This window comes from Centruroides vittatus, unplaced genomic scaffold (assembly GCF_030686945.1).
Source record: "Centruroides vittatus isolate TY-2023 unplaced genomic scaffold, ASM3068694v2 contig_93, whole genome shotgun sequence".
Lineage (NCBI taxonomy): Eukaryota > Metazoa > Arthropoda > Arachnida > Scorpiones > Buthidae > Centruroides > Centruroides vittatus.
In genome coordinates, this window is record NW_027122616.1 from 40,957 (window position 1) to 63,232 (window position 22,276).

The 22,276-nt window shown below is 32.7% G+C and overlaps 1 protein-coding gene across 1 annotated transcript; it reads right to left on the bottom strand.

The window, feature by feature from the left end:
* Window positions 1-3,934: 3,934 nt before the first annotated feature.
* LOC136984836 (cytochrome P450 4C1-like) lies at window positions 3,935-20,735 on the bottom strand. Its single transcript, XM_067281976.1, has 12 exons — window positions 20,545-20,735; window positions 9,499-9,621; window positions 9,313-9,425; window positions 9,154-9,242; window positions 8,895-9,085; window positions 8,276-8,345; window positions 7,175-7,301; window positions 6,908-7,105; window positions 4,755-4,928; window positions 4,628-4,694; window positions 4,356-4,535; window positions 3,935-4,290 (listed from the first exon to the last, which is right to left on the bottom strand). The coding sequence occupies exons 1-12, from the start codon at window positions 20,693-20,695 to the stop codon at window positions 4,124-4,126; spliced, it is 1,650 nt and encodes a 549-aa protein (XP_067138077.1). The 5' UTR covers window positions 20,696-20,735; the 3' UTR covers window positions 3,935-4,123.
* Between the last annotated feature and the right edge of the window lie 1,541 nt (window positions 20,736-22,276).

A 22,276-nucleotide genomic window follows, 5' to 3' on the forward strand; every position in this document is an offset into this window, starting at 1 on the left:
TCTAATAAAGATAGAACGTAAATACTTTTTATTTCAAAGCTAAAATATTTTTCTAAGTCAGTGGTGCCTTCAGTCTATGTGGAGCAATTTAAAAATTTAAAAATTTTAGGCGAACCACACAAGACAACAACCTTTTTCTTGAAAAAAATCAGCCACAATAAGTAAAAGAATGACAAGAAAAAATAGAAATGACCGGCAAAAAATGGCAGAAATGCATAAGGATGAAGCTTTTTATAGTTTTCAGGTAAGAAACGGTCCGGATCGAACACTTCGGGATTTTCGTAAACAGAAGGATTATGATGGATACCATAGATATTTATGACAAGAGTCGAATGGGCAGGCAACACGTAATTACCTATTTCAATGACAACGGTTTAATGCTTTAAGTCAATAACCAATATAAAATATTATTATTTAAAAACAAATTCCAATATATTAAAAATTTACCTATTGTAATTTTCGAAGGATTTTTTCTTGCAATAAAAGGAACGGGAGGATAGATTCTCATTGACTCCTGAAAATGGTAATATATGAAACTAACCCTCGAGTGTATTTAAAGTAATTAAAAACTTACCTTAATTACGCATTCTAAGTACGTCATTTTCGTCAGGTCATCCATAGTAATATTTCTATTCATATCGTTTTCGAAAATGTCTTGCAATTCTAGATACAGCTTTTCTTGTATATTCGTGGAATCTTCCCAGGAAATAAAGAGTCCATGACATAGCGTGAGCGGATGTATCGTAACCCTGATATTAAAATACGTTGAAAGAAATGTATAATTGTTTTCTATATAATTTGCAAAATTAATACTGTATAATAAACTTCTGAAATTCGGATAACATGTACGAATATCGCGCATCATTCATATTGATGTCATACCACTTTACAATCCACAACCACATTTTTATCAGCAGGTAATTGCCGCGCATCTACCGAGTAAATTTAAAAAAAAAAACAAGTTTCAAGCTTCCAAACTGAATACAAAGGTACACAATGACACAAAACATCCGCGACTTAGATGTTCTATATTTCGGCATCAAAACGTTATTTATACTAATATAAAAGTAGATTATCGTCAATGTCCAAATACAATACTATCTCCGGATTCACAAAATTGTTATTTTCAACGTCGTAAATACAAATAATTAGCACATAAAAATTTTGCAACGTTTAAAGCAACGTTTTAATGTTGCTTGCGTATTCAGGTTCATCACGTTTATTAAAAATAAAATAGTTTTAAAAATTATACATAAATATGTATATATAAATAAAGTTTTAAATGAAAAAAATAAAACATATATATATTTCGTAAACAAGATGGACAAAAGTTTTCGCCGAAAATAAGTTTTTTTCTCTAAATTAGCAGATGTAGTTGACTGCCATCCCGTGGCGGACTGTATCGTCTACTTTCGAAGCAGGGATCAAACATGGCACCGTACCGTTAGTCAGGATTGCCTAAGATTTTACCGTTTGATTTATTTTAAGGCTAAATATAAGGATACTAACAATTATATTTATCTTATAGTTACCCTAAATCAAGAGCTTCTACAATTGCTTCATTTAAGATTGCATATATACTTCGAATGCACAAAAAGCCCTTTGACGTGGCAAAATAATTGAAAACGCAATGCTTGCAGCATCACAAACACTGTTTCAAAAATTTAAAAATAAGAAGGAAATTATATCAGCTATTGAAGATGTTCCATTGTCGAGCAATTCAGTCACTCGTAGAATAGAAGCAATGTCTGAAAATATTAAATTACAAAGAAAGAAAGATTTAGAAAAATGCATGTTTTTAAGTTTACAACGTGATGAATCAACAGACTTCTGTAATGTTGCTCAAATAAATATTTATATAAAGATGGTTTTTAACGATTGTTCAGTGAAAGAAGATATTACTATCAGTTTTGTCACTACAACGAAATACACGTGGAAAGAATATACACGAAATTATTAAAAACTACATTAAAGAAATTAATCTGACCCTTCAAAAACTTGTGTTCATAACAACTGATGGAGCACCTGCTATGATTGGTTCTGGTGTGGGCTTCATCACATTATGTAAGAATGATGCTGAGTTTCCAAATTATTTTCATTATCACTGCACTATCAATCAACAGGCATTATGTACAAAAGTGTTGCATTATGAACGTGTCGTGAAAGTTGTTGTAAAAATTGTAAATTCTATTCGAGCCAGGCCACTTCAGAGCAGATTACTTAAAATACTGACTGATGAACTTGATGCTGAGTATAAAACTTTAATGTTACATTCTGAAATTAGATGGCTTAGTAAGGGAAAAGTCCTACAACGATTTGTAGATCTTCTTCCAGAGAAAAATTGTTTGTAGAATCTAGAAACGAAACTTACGAAAAGCTTAATGATCATGGCTGGTTGTCAGATTCATCCTTTTTTACTGATATAACGACCAATATAAGTAAACTCAATCTTAAACTTAAAGGAGAACAAAGAACTCTTTCAATTAATAGGAAGTGTAAATGCATTTCAGTCAAAATTAAATTTGTGGCTATTCCAAATTAAAAAAGGTAACTTCAGCCATTTTCTAAATTTACAGAACTATATTCATAAATATAAGAAAATTGAATCAGATAAATACTCTGAGAATCTTGCTGAACCTTAAAAATAATTTCGAAATTAGATTCTCTGATTTTTGTAAAATTAATCCAATTGTTTTATTCGTTCTATATCCATTTGTTGATATTAATATTTCTGAAATATGGCAAAAGATTGCAATATATTGTATAAAAATGTCAGCATTTTAAGAATGAAAATAATTGATTTTCAATCTGACCGACAATTAAAAACAAGAGAAAATATCACAAACTGATTTTTGTGAATGAGAGAAAATATTTACTTGTAAAGTAAACTTTTGAAATGTTAAACTTCTCCTTTGAATCACCTTACCTTTGTGAAAGTGGCTTTTCGACAATGAAATTTTTAAAATCAAAGTTCAGTTTCAGAATGACAAATGAGCATGTGAACGATTGTACGACTCTTGCTCTAACATATTATGTACCAGAGTACAATAAACTGGCAGAAGATATGCAATGTCAGTTATCGCATTGATTGATTATTAATAAATAAGTTTTGTTTGTCCTGTATCGTATTAAATTTGTAGTAGATTAGTAGTAGTGTAATATTATTGTGTGTTATTTTACCTATTGTGGCTGATTTTTTCAACGTAAAGGTCGTCGTCCTATGTGTGGTCCGCCTAAAATTTTTAAATTTTTAATTTGCTCCACATAGACTAAAGGCCCGGCTGACTTAGAAAAATATTTTAGCTTTGGAATAAAAAGTTTCCACGTTCTATCTTTATTAGAACTATATTTATCGATGCTAATATTCTGAGGTCATGTGATGACGTCAGAATTTTCGGGCCTACTTTGATAACAAGTCCACCCCTGGTCGGAGTCGAAGTCAGAAACGAATCGTAAAAAAAAGTCGGAGTAGACGGCGTGTAAAATTCTACCGACTGCACAGCCCTCATTTACGGAATACAATTATTACTCTTATAATATATAATATCGTGTTAAGATTTTGGGCCTTTTACTTTGGCAACTGTATACATTTTATATGAAAAGAGACTAGTGTTTATCGAACTATCAGTAGTAAATCACGGTGTTTGTGTTAAGAGGTGTGTATTAGTCAAATATTTTAAATGTCTTTATTAAATTTGGATTCGATACTCAACATATATCAGAAAAACATTCAAATAAAATACGACACATTATTAACCGAATCATCTATGTTCGGCCCATTTCATACAATACAGGTAAATACGAAACAACAGATCGTTAACAATAGTTCAATTTACGTAAAACTAAATATGAGAGATGATCAATGTTATAAATAAATAAAATGCAATAAATAGCAAAAAATAGTATTATTGAAAAGCAGATTTAATAACAATAATCACAATACATTTTATTCTGATCACTTTTATATATGAAAATATGAAGTACAATTTATGAGTAATGTTTACTAATAGGTAAAATTATTTCGATACAGTTTATAAATGCACTCGTCTAGTTACATGATATAGGCCTACGTTTATATATATTTGTAATAAAAATTACCCCAACGTTCATGTTAATTCATATCTTACGACATACATCTTTTTTCTACATACATTCTTATATCTGATATTGGGGTCAAAAGAGCTTCCATAGAAGTAACGATCTTATCTTGAGGGTCCAAAGAGTAAACTTTAAAATTTCGAAGAACATTTGCCAAAACTATTTTCATTGTCATCATGGCAAATTTATATCCTGTAAATAAATCATTTTAATAAAATAATTCTTTTTGTTTTTGTATTTATTTACTACTCACTTACCGAGACAATTTCGTGGACCGGCAGAAAATGGCAGAAATGCATAAGGATGAAGCTTTTTATAGTTTTCAGGTAAGAAACGGTCTGGATCGAACACTTCGGGATTTTCGTAAACAGAAGGATTATGATGGATACCATAGATATTTATGACAAGAGTCGAATGGGCAGGCAACACGTAATTACCTATTTCAATGACAACGGTTTAATGCTTTAAGTCAATAACCAATATATAATATTATTATTTAAAAACAAATTCGAATATATTAAAAATTTACCTATTTTAATTTCCGAAGGATTTTTTCTTGCAATAAAAGGAACGGGAGGATAGATTCTCATTGACTCCTGAAAATGGTAATATATGAAACTAACCTTCGAGTGTATTTAAAGTAATTAAAAAGTTACCTTAATTACGCATTCTAAGTACGTCATTTTCGTCAGGTCATCCATAGTAATATTTCTATTCATATCATTTTCGAAAATTTCTTGCAATTCTAGATACAGGTTTTCTTGTATTTCGTGGAATCTTCCCAGGAAATAAAGAGTCCATGACATAGCGTGAGCGGATGTATCGTAACCCTGATATTAAAATACGTTGAAAGAAATGTATAATTGCTTTCTATGTAATTTACAAAATCAATACTGTACAGTAAACTTCTAATATTAGGATATGACATGTACGAATATCGCACTTCTTTCATGTTGATGTCATACCACTTTACAATCCACAACTACATTCGTTGCAGCAAGTAATTACCACGCATCTAACGAGTAAATTTAAAAAACAAGTTTCACGCTTCCAAACTGAATAGAAAGGTACACAATGACACAAAACATCTCCGACTTAGATGTTCTGTATTAGAGCATTAAAACGTTACTTATACCAAAATAAAGGTAGATTATCATAAATGTCGATATACAGTATTACCTTCAGATTCACGAAACTGTTATTTTCAACGTCGTATTCTCGAGACATTGTTATATACGACAAATTTGAGACATTGTCGCATCCGCAATTCACATAGTTTTTCGTACTATTTACGACAAAATATCAATGATGCGTTTTCGAAAGTTTACTGTTTCGTCCAATAAGAAAATAGTCCATATACATTCAAATGGCGCTAATTGTATCTGGCGTGTATTGGTGAAATTATAGAAGATGAATAAAAAAGGGCGTCATTTCACTTCTTCCGAAATACAGTCGTTGATAGATAGAGTCGAAAAAATAATATTATTAATAAAAAGGAGAATAATTCCAACTGTTACTTTTCACGGAAATCGAGGTTATTCACTAGGCCTAATTTTAAAGAAGTGAAGTGTTAGCGATGTACTGTAAATAGAAGCATAGAATAAATTCGACATAAATGAAAAGAGATTACAAAAACGTTTCAGAAAAAGAAAGTTATTAAAATTTTTAGATAATTTATTATAACAATTCTTTTTACGATTTTAACATGGTTAACAGAATAGAATGCTATGCATCTACCGGTTTGCAAAAGCAGTTTCAGTTCCTTAATAAAACAAAAACCTTTCCACCACATTCGATATTATCAGATTAACTGTATGAACAAAATGTCTTCGATCGATGCACGAAATAAACGTTAAATTGTAAATAAACTCTGTAATTAGTCGATCGAAACAACCGAATTGGCCAGCGTGAATTGTCTTGAGTTACGACAAGCCACTAAATGTAATATAACGACGTATATTTACGATGTTTTCGGTTATTCAGTTATTATGGACTTGAATTATTCTGGATTACATAACTTTTCGATCATCTCAGATATCACATGCTCTGAATTCTTTCAATCGTACTTACATAAATCATTTGATTAACTAATGATCAAAAAAATAATTTGATAACAGATAATATTCCACAGAACTGAGTAACAAATTTACAAAATAGTATTTTCATAATCAATAGCAAAAACTGCATTCGATATTGACCAGATATGAAGTGAAAAAAGTAACGTACGACCATGCTTTTGAACTGAAATTTTACGCCTTAATTATACATAATAATCTTCGGAATGTTAAAAAATCTATGGTAGATACAGATTTTTAATTTCTTAAAGCTATATGTTTCCTGCATGTATATAAATAGAGAAAATATACAGTAATTATTAAATCTTTTGTTCTATATACAAACTTTCTTTTTATAATGTTTCACATAATAAAAATTTAAAAGAACAAAATTCAAATTTCAAAACTACGAATCTTTCCATGTTAAAAAAATTATAAAATAGTCCGAAATTACAAATACTATTTACTGTACTAATTAATTATGAATGAAATGTAATTATTTCACAAACGTCTTAATTTAAATATAATTTCTAGTTACAAGAAAGAAATTATGATTATTCTTGAAATAGGTTTTACGTTATACTTTAGTTATAGTTTTTGTCGCCGAGTTAACTGTTTGTGAATTACTTATATTTCAATACGCTGTTTAGGAAAACATTACTTTACTTCAGAATATTAAAAATAATAGCCTTGAAATACATGCGTGCACGATTATATAATTATTTCCTATTAGACTCTCAGTAAATTATGCCTACCGCGAAAATAAAACCTTCCATTTCTCTGATAACGTCTTCTTTCGACATTAAACCTTGTTTGACATGAAGATCCAGCAGTGAGTCTATAAGACGTTGTTTTGTTTTCGTCTTTGGTCCCTCTTCATGTCGTGCATCTTTGTCTAAGGAATGTTGCTCTTGCATTTCCTTCACGAAATTCTTTTTTATTCTCTTGAAGACCTACGGATTTAATTGAATCATTAATTACTTAAATCAAAACACAAAAGTCCATTCACAAGTTGAGTTTACCTTTTCGTCGAAACGGTGAATTATTTCAACGTCCTTCTTGTAGTTTTTTCCCATTTTACTCATGAAGAAAATTGGGGAAAACCAGTACATTGGATTTAGAAGCCATTCAGGAAAATATTTCAGAATTCTAAATTTAAATATAAATTATTATTATATCAAAAGATAATTAAAGCAAATTTAAACCTTGGATAAGAAATAAAGTACTGTTAACAATTAAATTTACATAAAATTTAACAAATTTTATTTCGTGTGAAAAAAAAAATTATTGAAGTTTCTAAAATTAAAACAATTTAAAACAAATAACTTTTACTTTAAGACATAAATATGTGTAAAAGTTCTTTTCTTATTTTTATGTTCAAAAACTGCAAGGAAACTTTGCAATTATTTTCTATTGCAATTAATTTATTTTTGAGAAATATTAGAAAGAAGTGGCTGGACTGTATATTTTATATTTTAATTGGATGTTTAAACGTTATGTTTTCGCTATCCTTGAGACAACTGGAGAAAAACAAAAACACGGATAAATACTAGTTATTTATTATAAAAACGGTATGCTTAGCGAAAAGTTGATTTGTCAGACCTTTGTCGTTCCTGTCACCTATATCTTCCGTGTGTACGTAATATATGAAATTTACTTTTATAACATTATAACTGATAATTAAATTAACTTGAAAATTCTTAATACATACTTAATAATTCTATTCGTTAGAAACGTAATTCTCTTTATACTTCTTCCTACACATTGTTATAACAATGTGTAGGAAGAAGTATAAAGAGAATTACGGACAACAGGCCTGTGAGACCCCACCAGGCACCCCGAAGAGAAACCTTCGGGATGCCTGGTGGGTCTTACAGGCCTGACTCATTTTCAAGAGTTTAAGTATGTTCATTTATAATTTACAAACTTTTAATACGATGTTTATCGACCAACAATCGAAATTTAAAATGTTTGATGTTCCTTCTACTGAAGTTGACTCGAACATTTTAAAAACTTCATCACATAAAAACTAACATTACATTATTTATTATAGATATTTGATATAGATTTGTAAATATTATTTGAAAAATAAAAAAATATATCTGGGACCGAATTTTCCATACCTGTGTATTGCAGACACATATTCTTGATCGTTCGTAGTCTGAGAATGTAGAGAAACTCCTACTGCTATGTCTACACGGAAATAAATTGATATTTATATTTTCAGAATAAACAAATATAAGTCGTTTGAAAATGATATTCAGTTTCGGGAAGGCATAGAAGAACGGGATAATTTCAGTAAAAGAAAAAACAGTACTGGACGAAACAGGAAAATAATCAGTTTGGTCGTGCAAAATTGGACATAATCACATATAGTTTTAAATACTGTCACCAGACAGGGACAGTGTTAACAAAAAAGGCAGTTACGCAAGAAGAAATATCGTTCTCTGTGTCAGAATTTCACGCGACTAAGTCCGTAATTACCGTGAAACGTTTAAGTGTTCAAAAAAACTGTTTCATTTCCTGCCATTGTCCATTGTTGGTTTTGTTGAGGAAAGTTTAGTAGCTAACTTTTCCTGCAGTGACATTTAAATGTATATATATTATTTTTTAAAATTCATTTCATACTTTTTTACCTGTTGAGCAATAAGTGGACAAAATAGGTATTTTATTTATTGTTTACGTATGAAGAAATTGATATTTATAATTCTTAATTAAATATTTTACATTAAAGAGTAATACCTGCGATTATATCGAGTGTGCAAGATTTCATCCATTCCAAAACATTGAATATTTCATTTTCTTGCAATTGTTTGAGTTTATCGACTAAGACGTTTGAATGTTCCATGAATACATTTCGATAGTTTTTCAGACTCCAAAGATTAAAATGTGGAGCTAAATATTTTCTTTTTCTTCTCCAATTATCGTCAGAACTTTATTTAATTAAATTAAAAAGATTATAAACAACGATATTTTAACTAAATATCAAATAATGCATTACCTGTACAGAAGACTGTTGTCTCCGAGAAGTGGCTTAAAAAAATCATAAGTGGCATCCTTATTGATTAAACTGTTGCTTCTTAACACTTCCTAAGAAACGTAATACTGTATATTTCAATTTTGGAATGAATATATTACATAACAAGGCATGTTTGATTACCTTTGCAGATTCTGGATGTAAGAAAGTAGTTAATTTATATCCAAATATATTCACACATGCAATTTTCTCGTTTGGAAATAGCGTAGAGAGTCCAGTAAATACGTTTAAAGTAACTGGAAAAATACGAAAAATTATTTCTTGTATTTATAAACAGTCAAATTACCAAATAAAATATTAATGACATACATATGCCCATGTGGGAATTTTGATATTGTTTTTCACACTGAGAAAATAAAATATTCCATAAAACTGGTAAAAAGGACACAGACGGTAGATTCATTTTCAACTCCTGGCCATTGTCTTTATTTTCTGGAAAATTAATATGTTATAAAAATAAAAATAGATTATAACGAGCAATTTTTTATTTTGTTATCGACAGAATGCCGGGCTGCGATTTTTAATCATATTTTTTATTTCTATAACCTTCGGGGTGCCTGGTGGGGTCTCACAGGCCTGACTCATTTTCAAGAGTTTATAAGTATGTTAATATTTGCGTTAGCAACTTAAAGTTATTTGTGGCTTCAGTTCTCTTTATGCGCTTGCGATTCCCAAAAAAGTTTTAGTTCATCACACGATATCCTGCGAACAAGACGTGTCTGAATAAGTGGCGGGCCTCACAGACCCCACCAGGCGCTCCGCGTTGCAAAAGTGTAAGTAATATTTTTTGTGTAAAATTTGTATTTTTTTGTGTTTGTTTTGTTTTTAAGATGTTTACGGTTTCAGTGGATAAACGTTTAAGCAGCTAATGATCGTCTGTAAAGAATGATCCAGATTTATTTGCATGGAACATGCAAAGTTACTATTTTTTCCAATAGTATGCGTGAATTTTCGATTTCAAATTTTAAATGAATAAGATTAGTTTTTATGCTTTAACAGATAATTATATTATGTGCCATTAAAATAAAGCCAAAATACTTAAATTATAATGCGATTCCGTCATGATTTCTAAACAAACAAAGTTGATACTTTTGTTACAACAAAAAATATTAATGTTTTTCATTATGTAGTCGTGTGAAGAAATATTTCACGTAAACTAATGATTGTTTTATTCTAAATATGTCTTAATAAACCTATTATATACGTATATTAACATAATATTGGAATTATCTTTACAAATAATGTAGTGTTTTATTTTCGGGTCTTTGAGATCCCACCAGGCACTCGACAGAAATTTCTTCACCAGGCACCCCGAGGGTTAATTTAAAATACAGGGTGTTTATAATTAAAGTTACACTTTGAAATGGCCATAAAATGAAAATACCAGACAGAATGTTATCAAACTTGGTAACAGTGTACAGGACGTCATGTGATTTTATTTCCAGCGAAAAAAAAATAGTCCAAAAACTCACCACCAGCAGGGAATGTCGCTGTATGCAGTATTGTTAATCGAAATAAGACATGAAGACATCGGTTCAAAATGTTTTTAATCGTTTTATGTTTAAAGTGATATCCACTATTTTCTGAAAGCAATTTAAATTATTGTGTTCTCAACAGTAGCTCTTAGCATATCAGGAGGAATTTCACTTGCTTTCAGAAAATGGTGGATGCTACATTGAACATGCTTTGTAACACTTTTAGCAACAATTAAAAACATTTTTAATCGATGTCTTTGTGTCATATTTCGATTAACAATAATGCATACAGCACCATTCCCTGCTGGTGGTAAGTTGTTGAACTATGTTTATTCCATGGGAAAAAAAATAATATAAAGTGCTGTATACTATTACCAAGTTTGATAATATTCTATTCAGTAGTTTTCATTTTATCGCCTTCAGCTATTCAGTTATTCAGGGCCACACTTGCAAGCGATTCTATGCCTTGTCTCGTTCTTTGTATATCTCACCCTGTTCTCGAAAATAAAAAATGACAGACAGTCAGTCTGCTGACAGTAACATTTTATAAGCCTAGAGTTATTTCAAACTGCAGGTCAATAACTATGTGTCGTATGTCATAAAAGTATTTTCTTTTCATTTTGCTATATTTGATGAATTCATACAAGCAATAAATTAATATATTGTATAGCAGTCATACAAATAAGTTTCGTTCACCATGTTATAATATGCAAAACGTATATTTTGAAATAATTATTGGATATTTTTTAAGTTGTAAAATATATTGTTATTGCTAAATTGTTTTGTGAGAATCACCCATACCTCTTTTATTTTTATTTAAATTGCGGTTAAAATTGTGAGAAACCTGGTAATTAAATTACCTTTCACTTATCGTGAGCGGTCTGAGAGGTCAGAAACAACACAAGTCTCTTTCGATGACTACATCAATGAGTCAATTGAAGTTAAATTAACTATAAACAATTGTTACACAAATTGTAAGACAAAACTTAACCTTCTGACCCCTCGATCGTTAGTTACGAGTAATAATCCTTTTAACAGTTTTAAAAAGGTAATAATACATTTGACTAAACGTTCGATTCTTGATGAACAATCATTAGTCACGAATCAAACTTATAACACCTTTCATCACCTGTTATATGAGTCAACTTCTGTTAAATCAGATATAAAAAGGGGCTGAATGCAGATCTCAGGGCAGACATCAACAGAAGACACAGGACCTGTCCCGCCATATTCCTCAATGATCACCTTCAGCCCGACTTCGCCATACCCTCGAGCATGAGTCCAACTCCAACTCAGCTCGATCAGCTGGTGTCTACCAATTCTTCGCCTAATCTATGAATGTCAAGAAGTATTCATTTAGATTGAAATGTGTGAGGACCGTATTAAACCGGCCCAACCGATTTTAACATTTTATTGTTCAAATTCCCTCGGGCGATAGCGATCAAAATCGGAGATAGCGATCAAGATTCAAAGGATGTGCAGCCTTCCGCCGTCAAACACGCTTCCCTCCTCTCCGGATCCGACTTCTGACTCACAGAGATCGACTCATCACCCACCGTCGCGATTGGTGATCGCAGCGGACGAGACCTGGAGTATATAAAGGGGAGAGATATCTAAGAACAGGGTCGCTGAAAATCCGCATAAGACGCCCGACCCGTAGGGTCAGTCCCAAGAATCGAGGGCCGAACTCCTGTAGCCACCGAAGCCCGCCGACGACGAGCTGCCCCGACCGATCCTCCTGCTTACCTCCACGACTGGAGAGCCGAGACGATTTCACCTTCAATTCCAACCGAGATATCAGAAGACGAGGTATAATCCCCCCACATGTGTAAACTCTCTATCCCGCGATTAGAAACAGACGCGTTAGATTTCTGTATTTTGTTTGTCCATCTAAATAAATCGTCATGTGTTTTACTCCTGAGTCCGTTTATTCGAATATCGCCGTAAACTTATCGACAAACCCACACACTTCCTCCACTCGACCTGACAATTAATTACCCAATCTCGACAAGTCGAGATATCATAAAAAGTTTGCCATCCTTGACAGTGGGGGGGTCTTGGCGACCTGTTTGCCGAAAAAAAAGGAAGTACGACTCCGTCCTACCTCTCGGCATTCCCACAAATGGTTATTGTAAACTCTTTCGCTCTTAGTTTAAGTTAGATACATTAAACAAATAGATGCAAACAGTGACGCTACGACGCTCTCATGTTGAAGAAAAATGTCAATTTTACCATATTTACTGTTTTCGTAGTATTCTGTGTTTAGTTTAGAATTGCATTACTATTATCTGTTTATTAAATTGTGTTATAGTGTTGACAATAAGTCTGTCTCCTTTCAGTACAGAAACCTTGTCAATTTGCTTGTGGTTTTCCCACTCCACAGTTTTCCTTTCTACAGCCATTCTCTGACAACAGCCGCCGATAAGTGAGGTCTAGCCCACAGCTAACCCTCTCGGTTTTCACAAAGTGTTGTCAGGTGTGGGGTGGTGCTGCCCCCTTTCAGGATAAGAGTGTCTGCCGTAGACAGGTTTTGTCTTAGACAGGTGTTCTTCTTAGAAAGGTTTTGCTGTCTTTAAGTATATATCATATAAGATACCCTATACAGTGATTTTAATATTAATTAAGTAGTTTTAAGATAGCTAAAATGGAGGAAAATCTACAAGGAGCAACCCTCAGTGAAACCAGTAGTGTTATCCCCCCATTGCTGTCATTCACAGGTAGTTTGACAGAACCAAGGGTTACAGAGTTTTTCGAGTACCTGACTGATGTCATGAAATTGGCGGCCTGGAGAAAGACACAACTGTTAGTGGTGGCCAAACTTAAGCTTGCGGGAGTCAAACGAGAATTTGTGCATAAAGATAGACAAATAAAAGATGTAGAGAATTTCGATACCTTTAAAAAAATAATGCTGGAAAGATTTGAATGGGTTCCCTATCAATTTAAATTTAATAAATTTTATGCGTGTATCCAGGAAAGGGACAAAGATGTCCAAACGTTTTGCAGTTCGCTTACAAGCGCTAGCTAGCGAGAAAGAGATCAAACAGATAGGAGCAGATGAGGCAGGAGCAGAAGTAATTCAGAGAGTCCAGGAGCATGAATTAGACAGACGATTGAAGGCCCAGTTTTTGAATGGCCTGGACTTGAGAACTAGACAGCGAGTGATGAGCCAAGAGCCTATCTCATTTGACGAAGCGTTACAGGCCATCTTAAGCGAAGAAGAGATATAAAATCTCACTGCTCACCTCTGTGAAATTCTGAAAACAATCACGGAGGTCTCCCGTTTAGCGGCGATCCGCGAAAAAATAAAACAAAGTAACAACCACTCTAAAAGAGCTACAATTAAAAATTAACGATTCAAAGAAGAAACCACCTCAGGAATAACAAAAGGGCCTGAATGTTAGACGACAAAAGCCTGATATCAGGTGGCAAGGCCAAGTCAGTTATGTCAAGGAAACTTTCCAACAAGATAAAAGTTATGTAAATGCCACTTTAGATGAATATAGAAAAAACTTAGATAACCATACAAAAAGCAGGGGGCAGTGTAAGGAAACTAATGGAGATAATGTTTCCATTTATCAACCTACCCATAGGACAAACAATTATGGAGGGAATCAACGTTTTCTTTTGAGGCTGCCAGTTTCTAGAAATGATCTTCTGAATCAAGCAAGAAATAACTTTTTTGTAAAGCCAAATGTTAGAAATAATCGAGACTATGATCAATTCCTGATATCAAATAACCCTGGTGTCAAATGGCAAGGCAGAATAGGTATAGTCCAAGCCAACCATAAGCCTGTAATTCTCGTTTACATAAATAATATTCCAGTTAAACTTGCTATAGATCTAGAGGTAGGTTACTTGTTGTTGTCAAATGAAATACCCAATCAATTATAAGGGGAAGTACCCATTAAATTTCGAACAAAACAGAAGATAAGGAACATTGATGGAGAAACCGTCCAGATCGTAGGCATGACTGTGCCTACGTTCAAATTGCGTTGATACAAATTTCTCACATCGTGCAAAATTATCTGATTGAATAGTATAGCTTCCTATGAAGGAGTGGTTGGAAAAACACTTTTAGAATGAGAAAAAGTTAATGCTTGATCGAATTAACAAGTGAGTTATTTTACCCAATGGGAAGGTAAGCATGTTTTGTTTGTGGGGGAAGTCTAAGAAGACAACTCATGGCAAGGGGGCAGCAGACAGCTGGACAGAGGACGGAGCGACTGTGCTCGGCTTAATAAGATCAACTTTCATTGCTCTATGACAGCAAAGGTAAGGTTGACACTCAGCCATTGAGGTCAACTCGAACCTGAGGCAAGAGCCACAAATGATTCAAATTATCAGGTCGGAAATCCTGGTAAGGAACATACGACCTGACTAAGAAAAATTATGTCAAAGAGGAAATAAAAAGGATTCACATAGAAAAGGGAGAAGACAAAAATAATTTAGAACAACTCTCTACATCTGAATTAAGAAAAGACACATCAACAGAAGTAGGTCAAGGTAAAATAATTGAATGTCAAGAGACAAATATACGTTTCGAACCAACTTAAACATCCTAGCCAGATAGATTCAAGCCATGTTGATTATCATTTCTTCATCAAAAGACCATACATATCCTTAGAAGATAAACTGATGCAACCAGTATCGATAACCAATGTGTCCACCGTAAGAATGTTCCTGTCACCACGACGAAAATAGCATTCCTCTTCCGATCTGTCCTACAACAACAATGCCTCATTTTAGACAGGCTCATATTTATACAGAGCAGGATATCAATTCTGCCATGCAACAAATTTATCAAACTTTTCGCAGGCTTTAGATAGACATAGGAAATTTTTGTTATGACTGAGAAATGATTGAGAGAGAGTGTGTATCTCTCTTACGACTGATGGTACATCAAAGCAATGTCTGACCATCAGCAGTCACCGGTATAACTAAGTCACATCCCAAAACCCCCAGATAATTTAATTCAAAAACTTAACCTAACTTCCTTCGAAGATGACGATGAATCATCTGCTCTACGCATATAAAATGTTTAGTTTGAAATTGCCCTCAGTCCAAGACAGTGTTAATGTTTCAAGGGAATTATATTGTTACTATTAAGATATAGTAATAAGTTTTACAAGAGAGAGTTTTAAAACAAATTATTGAACATTTCCAACCCAAAATATGTACGTTAATTACGAAAAATCACACTATATCCCTGTGCGATTTTTAGAAAAGCAAAGAAAAGTGTGAGAAATCTGGTAATTTAGGTAATTAAGTTACCTTTCACGATAAGTGAAAGGTCCGAGGTCAGATATGTCACACGTCTCTTTCGATGACTACATTGATGAGTCAATTGAAGTTGGATTAACTATGAACAATTGTTACACAAGTTGTAAGACAAAACTTAATTTTCTGAACCCTCGATCGTTGGTTATGAGTAATAACCCTCCTAACAGTCCTAAAAAGGTAATAATACATTTGACTAAATGTTCGATTTTTCATCAACAATCATCAGTCACGAATCGAACTTATAACCCCTTTCATCACTTGATAAATGAGTCAGCTTCTGTTAAATGTGATATAAAAAGGGGGTGAATGCAGACTTTGTTGCGGATATCGACAGAAGACACAAGGCGAATATGGAAACAGGAGAAATATTGCAGGACAGAAGACCTGTCCTGCCATATTTATCAACGATAACCTCTGACCCGACTCCGTCGTACACTCTGACAGTCCACTTCTGACTCAGCTCGATCAGCAAGTGTCTACCAATTCACCGCACAATCTATGAATGTCAAGAGGTATTCATTTAGATTGAAACAGTTATTGTAGACTCTCTCTCTCCCCTAGTTTAAGTTAAATACATTAGACGAGTAGATGCGAACAGTGACGCTACGACGCTCTCGCGTTGAAGAGAATTGTTGGTATTACCATATTTACTGTTTTCGTTTTATTCTGTTTTAGTTTAGAATTGCATTAGTTTTATCCGTTTATTAATCTGTGTTATAGTGTTGATGATAAGCCTGTCTCCTTTGAGTACGGACACCATGTCAATTTCCTCGCGGCCTGCCCACTCCACAATTTTTTATCCTACAGCAATTCTCTGACAAGAGCCGCTGATAAGTGAGGTCTAGCCCACAGCTAACCTACTCAGTTCTCACAAAAGTATTAAAATTTTAACGTAATATTTCTAACATTTGAACCAATTTTTGTGGTGATATCAATGGATGTTCCCTTCTAAGGACGTTCTTTCAACAGGAAGATGCAATGAACTTTCATTTTCACCTTTTTGTTTGACTTTCTCGTCTCACCTGAAACTGTTGACAATAATGTAATGTAATATATAATGAAGAAAATTGTTAAATTTATCGAGAAAAAAAGTCTAAAATCTTTCAAATATTTCAGCAGAAGAAATGAAAAGACATTTTGTTGTTTCCGGCTTAACGCAAGTTGACTTCGTTTTTGCGAAGTACTTATCTTACAGTCATCGTAGAAGTTTGATGTCAACATGAGGATTTTACCCCTTAAGTTTGCCCCCTGTATATCCTTTCACGTAAGAGCATTTACTTGTTTTGATTGGACAAAATCCGAGAATATTACTAAACTTCGCGTTTAAACCGAAGAGTCAGCCACAAAAATCTGAGAGAGAGAGTATGTGCTAACAAGCTTCTCCAGGAGTCCACCATCAGCTTTCTTCTCACAAAGGAAGGAGATGGCATCTCCAGACATTATCAAATAAAGTTCTAATGACAAATTCCAGGTCCAGCAAGTGTCCTACACAAACAGTGTCCAGTATGTGGACTTTTTTATAACTTGTGAATCCTGCTACAAAAATTGACGTAGTATGATTGACAATTATTGTAAACCGCTCTCTCACAAGTAAAATTTTGCGAGATAGGTATTAATAGTAAGATAGAAAAGAAAAATAACTCGAATATATATATCCTCTGATCGATATCGATATTTGTAATCCAGAACTATATATGTATCTTAATAATAGCAGTTATTTATGTTTTAAATAGAACTTATTTTGTTATTTGTTAAAATGGAGTATTCTTTCACTCAACCGCCGCCTTTCACCTTTCCGACGTACTCGTGTTCCCTCCCACTCGATATTCCGCGAGATAAATATTAGCGCGTTAACCCGCTATAAAAACATTGGTTGATTGGTGTCGGGGAAACAACTTACAGGGGATTCTTACAGACCCTTGTTATATAAAAGGAAGCCATCGGTTATGACAACCGAGAACTTGTTAAAAACAACAGATTTGCCGAGTAAGAGGTGAGCGATCATAACGGTATCATTCACCCCGGGTGCGATTTCACAGTGGTGTAGACACTTCAGTAACCTAGGGGCGCTTTGTTTCTGATTGAAGCGCGGCAACGGCTTGCGAACCCGTTTTGCAACATAACGGATAGGCGAAATATAAGCGACTTCTCACTCGGCATAAGTAGTATCTGTTTACTTTTAAAACGTTCTTAAATTACATTACACCTTGTCTATGTACTGTACAGGTCAAAATCGATTTTAAAACTTCTGCCTCGTCACATTACCCCGTCACTTGTGTAGGTTAATTTCTTTTTGAAGATGCAATAAATCTGCGTTAATCGTCGTTAGCTTGTTTTAATTTTGAATTAATCATAATTATCGCCATCGGACGAAGATTTACAGTACAATGAAAAATCTCGTTAAAATCGGTAGAATTGTTAATTATCACAACGTGTTTCTTCATTTGTTAATTTGAGTGGCTGCCACAAGAATGCTTGCCCGTTTCATTCTCATACGAATATAATATCCCATATAAATAAGACGCACAGCTTCGCAGTAATATATTAAGACTCTAAGAGTATATATATCGTTATAAGAACACTGTAGTGTAAATAAAACAAGAATATTAAGAATAAAAATGTCTCTAAAAACTGGCTACACTAGTCATTATTTAACAAAAATACCCATGTATTAATCGATATTATTTACACGGTTTGTATTTTCGTTACAGACCAAAAACAAATCAGATGCTAAGCGGATGCTAATCGTATGACATATATATATATGTAAGAACCTTATTATTATTATCATGACCCTCACCGTGAAAGAGAGAGCTTTCAGTCGTTCGCGCGTTGGTAGATACCTTAAGAGTTTGTAAAGAAAGAAGATTCGTTCGAAAGTTTCTGGAAGTAGAGAGTGTGAAAGTCGCTTTTCTCCGGAGCGGCGAGAATTTTTCTTGAGCGTTGACAGATTCTCTTGAGTGGAGACGGCTGAAATTGCAATGGCGGCGGCGGCGGCGAGCGGCTAGACAAACGCGGTTCGAGAAAAACTGGATGACTTCCTTCGACTCATCGACCCCTTCTATTTATTAGGGGGTCCTCCTCCTGGGTTTTTCCCACGACTTCGTTAGGAATTTTAGTACATTGAGGCCAATAGTCAATTTTTCACTCGTTGGTTCCGGGTGACACATTGAACGTGTCACCTCGAACAAGAAAATAAGTACGTGGAAAACAGTTTTAATTGCCTTTAACACCTTTCTTTCACTTTATACACTTAAATTTTTCTCCCGAACAACAAAAATTAAACAAAATATTTTCACCAATGCTACTCTCACGTGAGAATAAAAAATGCTCGTACGAGATCTATAAAATGACAATTTTCAAAAAATAATTTGTGCTGCTGCTTTTGCACTTATGGGCATTTCATATCTGTTAATGGAAAGAAACGAGCTTAAAGGAAGAGAATGGTGAATGGTAACACTTAAACAAAGCTGAAATTATTTAGAAACGAATGTCTAAATACAGTATCGCAAAAATAAGTAATTGTAGAAAACAGTACAGAGAGAAATTAAACTATGTATTTAAACCACTAAACAAATGAAAAAAATTGAACAGATTGAGAAATAAAATACGGCTTGTAGTTTAAATAAGTCTAAAATCCTGTTAGGTTTCCTAAAATCAACAGTAAACTTAATATATTAGAAAAAAGTTTTCGTATTTTCAAGTATGAAAACACGTGTCGAATGTCTATATAATAACCAATAACAATCGGTTTTAGTCCTAAGAAAATAAAACTAATAATATTAATTTTCTAAAAAACAAGATAAAAAATACGTTTGCATAGATAAGTCTCAGACTCATTGCAATTACTAAAAGAAAATCGTAAATTAAGCATTAAAAATTCAAACCGATCGTTAAAACTCAAGCAATCAGTTGCTCAACTTTCCCAGCAACATTAAAAACTGCGTTTGGCACCATCTGTTATAATGTGTTATTTTAAAAAAACGTTTAATTTCTTCATTATCGAATAGCAAAACGCTCTTTATCAGAGTAAAAATAGGTTTCATTAAAAAAGAATCTTTAAATGCTAACAATAAAACTTTCATTAAATTCGACCATTAAGTTTATTACGACACACGACCTTTTATATACACTCGATCTGTAACCACCAAAATTTAACAGCATAAATTCACCAAACACACAAACCGTCGTGCAAAATTTCAGAAATATTCGATAAAAACACTGGAGTTATTATGCTTGAAATGTAATGAACAAAATGCCACACACACTGAAGTCCGTACATACCAAAAACGAACCGAAATGTCTTTGCATTTCTCGATGTTTCAATGTGAATCGAGTCGAAAAATGTAAAAATCTTTTGACCCCACATAGTTTCCCTCTGTTATATATAATAGAGCCGGGAAAGTAAAAGGAACTTTTGATTATAAGCGAAAACTATTTATAAGAAAAATTCGTTTTCGTCTTTATAATACTGCGGATTGTCATTCAATTAAAATATGGTTTATCGAATTCTCTTATAAAATCGTTTTTTTAAGATATTCGTCTTAAAGTAATAATACTTTTAAAAAATAATAATGAAAACTTTCAAACATTTACTTACTTCCAGACACAGATGAAGTCTTTCCATGCGATATTAAACCCAAATCATTCGCTCGTTGTTTTCTGTTTCTCCATTTCTTCACTAGTGTATAAATCAACACAAGACAAATAATAACTAAACTTAAAAGAAATTGAAAAGTTGACAGAACCATGATTAATATACGTTTTGCTCGGCACTTTCCAAAGTGGTACGTAACAATTCACTATCTACGTGTATATTACTATTAAAAACAGGCAAATGCCAATAAGAAACGGAGTTTTATGACAGGCGATCTGTTGTCTGCCAATCGTAGAAGTTAAATATCACACTACACTAACCGGAAAGTACTGCTATTATTTTTCTCGCTTTTCGAATATTTATTCGAGGATTTTAACTACTTAGAGTATATTTTGATTTAATTAACGGTTTTAGTGTCAACCGGTGGCCGAGTGGATGAAATCATTAAACATTCAAAGTGAAACGTTAACTTTATTGTGTCATTATATGCCAGAACTACCGGCCACGTGATTGACAGAAAATAGCTCAAATTATTAATACCTCCATCATAGCTAAATACACCCGAGACTTTATAATTTTCTGCAGACAAAAAAACAATGAAAATTCATTTAAAATCTCACTCGCCGACTACGATCAAAGAGAAGTGAATAAATGATATGAATTCGTTTTGTTTTTTTTAAGTTTCACGTAAAACACTAGAAGGGGCACGCCTCTGATATATGCGTGTTGTCGTTTGTATTAAATCTGTTTATGATGTAATTTGTATTTTAATTGTTTTCGAAAAAATAAATATTTATAAAAATATTTACGAATGAGAATTTGTTAATAAAATAAGAAATTATTTTAAATTAACATCGTGTTTATGTGCGAGACAAATATTTAAAATAGGAAATTTATACCACATGATTAAAATGATATTTAATAAATGTTAACCTGTATAAAAATTCCTGCATAATAGGACGATTTATAACGCATTTTTAAGTATGATATAAAGTAACAAAATATGTAAATACATAAATTAAAAAATTAAGAATAATAATTATAACTCGGTGGAAATTTCCATTATTGTTTATTGTTGTTTGTCTACAGTAAAGTAGACATTTAATTGTAAAAGGCGTGAATAAATTCGTGGAAATGGCAAGAAATCACAGAGATATAAGAAACTGATAAGGAGTTAATTGCATAATAATTACTTTCGCTTTCTTATGTTTCCTTGATGGTATCGATAGATTTCTATTCAAGTAAGACATTCCTATTGACATTGACAACCTTGGTTGAGGTTTTTTTTAAGAATTTTAGAAAAATACTTTCCTTCTAAAATGATTTGATTCTAAAATACTTATAAAATATTTGTTAAAAGGTTCCATATTAAGCATATAACATGAAAACTTATAAATTACAGAGTAAAAATTTTCTAAGCAGCAAAATAATATTAGTACCTTATAAACGTGTTAGAACTTTATATTGAAAAATAAAAAAATATTTTCTTTACATTCGTTTAGTTAAGTTATGGTAACGCAACACTTGGACGATCTGCCTAAGGCAGTGATGTGGGATGTGATGAGAAACCATTTATCATAATTTTTGTCTTACCATGGACCACGAACTGTTTGGCAGTAATATAAGTTCTTATAAGGTTGTTCTATAAATTAAACAGGTATAAAATTATTCGGAATCAAGAGTTTTATATTATTTGCGAAAATGTTACATTAATTATATTATTTTAGTGCGATTT

Bases quoted from the DNA above. Each gene is read 5' to 3' on its own strand.
- LOC136984836 (XM_067281976.1), bottom strand. From the start codon at position 20,695: ATGGTTCTGTCAACTTTTCAATTTCTTTTAAGTTTAGTTATTATTTGT. The intron at 9,243-9,312 runs GTAATCAAACAT...TACGTTTCTTAG, and splicing joins TACATCCAGAATCTGCAAAG to GAAGTGTTAAGAAGCAACAG. The intron at 9,086-9,153 runs GTAATGCATTAT...AATTAAATAAAG, and splicing joins GACAACAGTCTTCTGTACAG to TTCTGACGATAATTGGAGAA.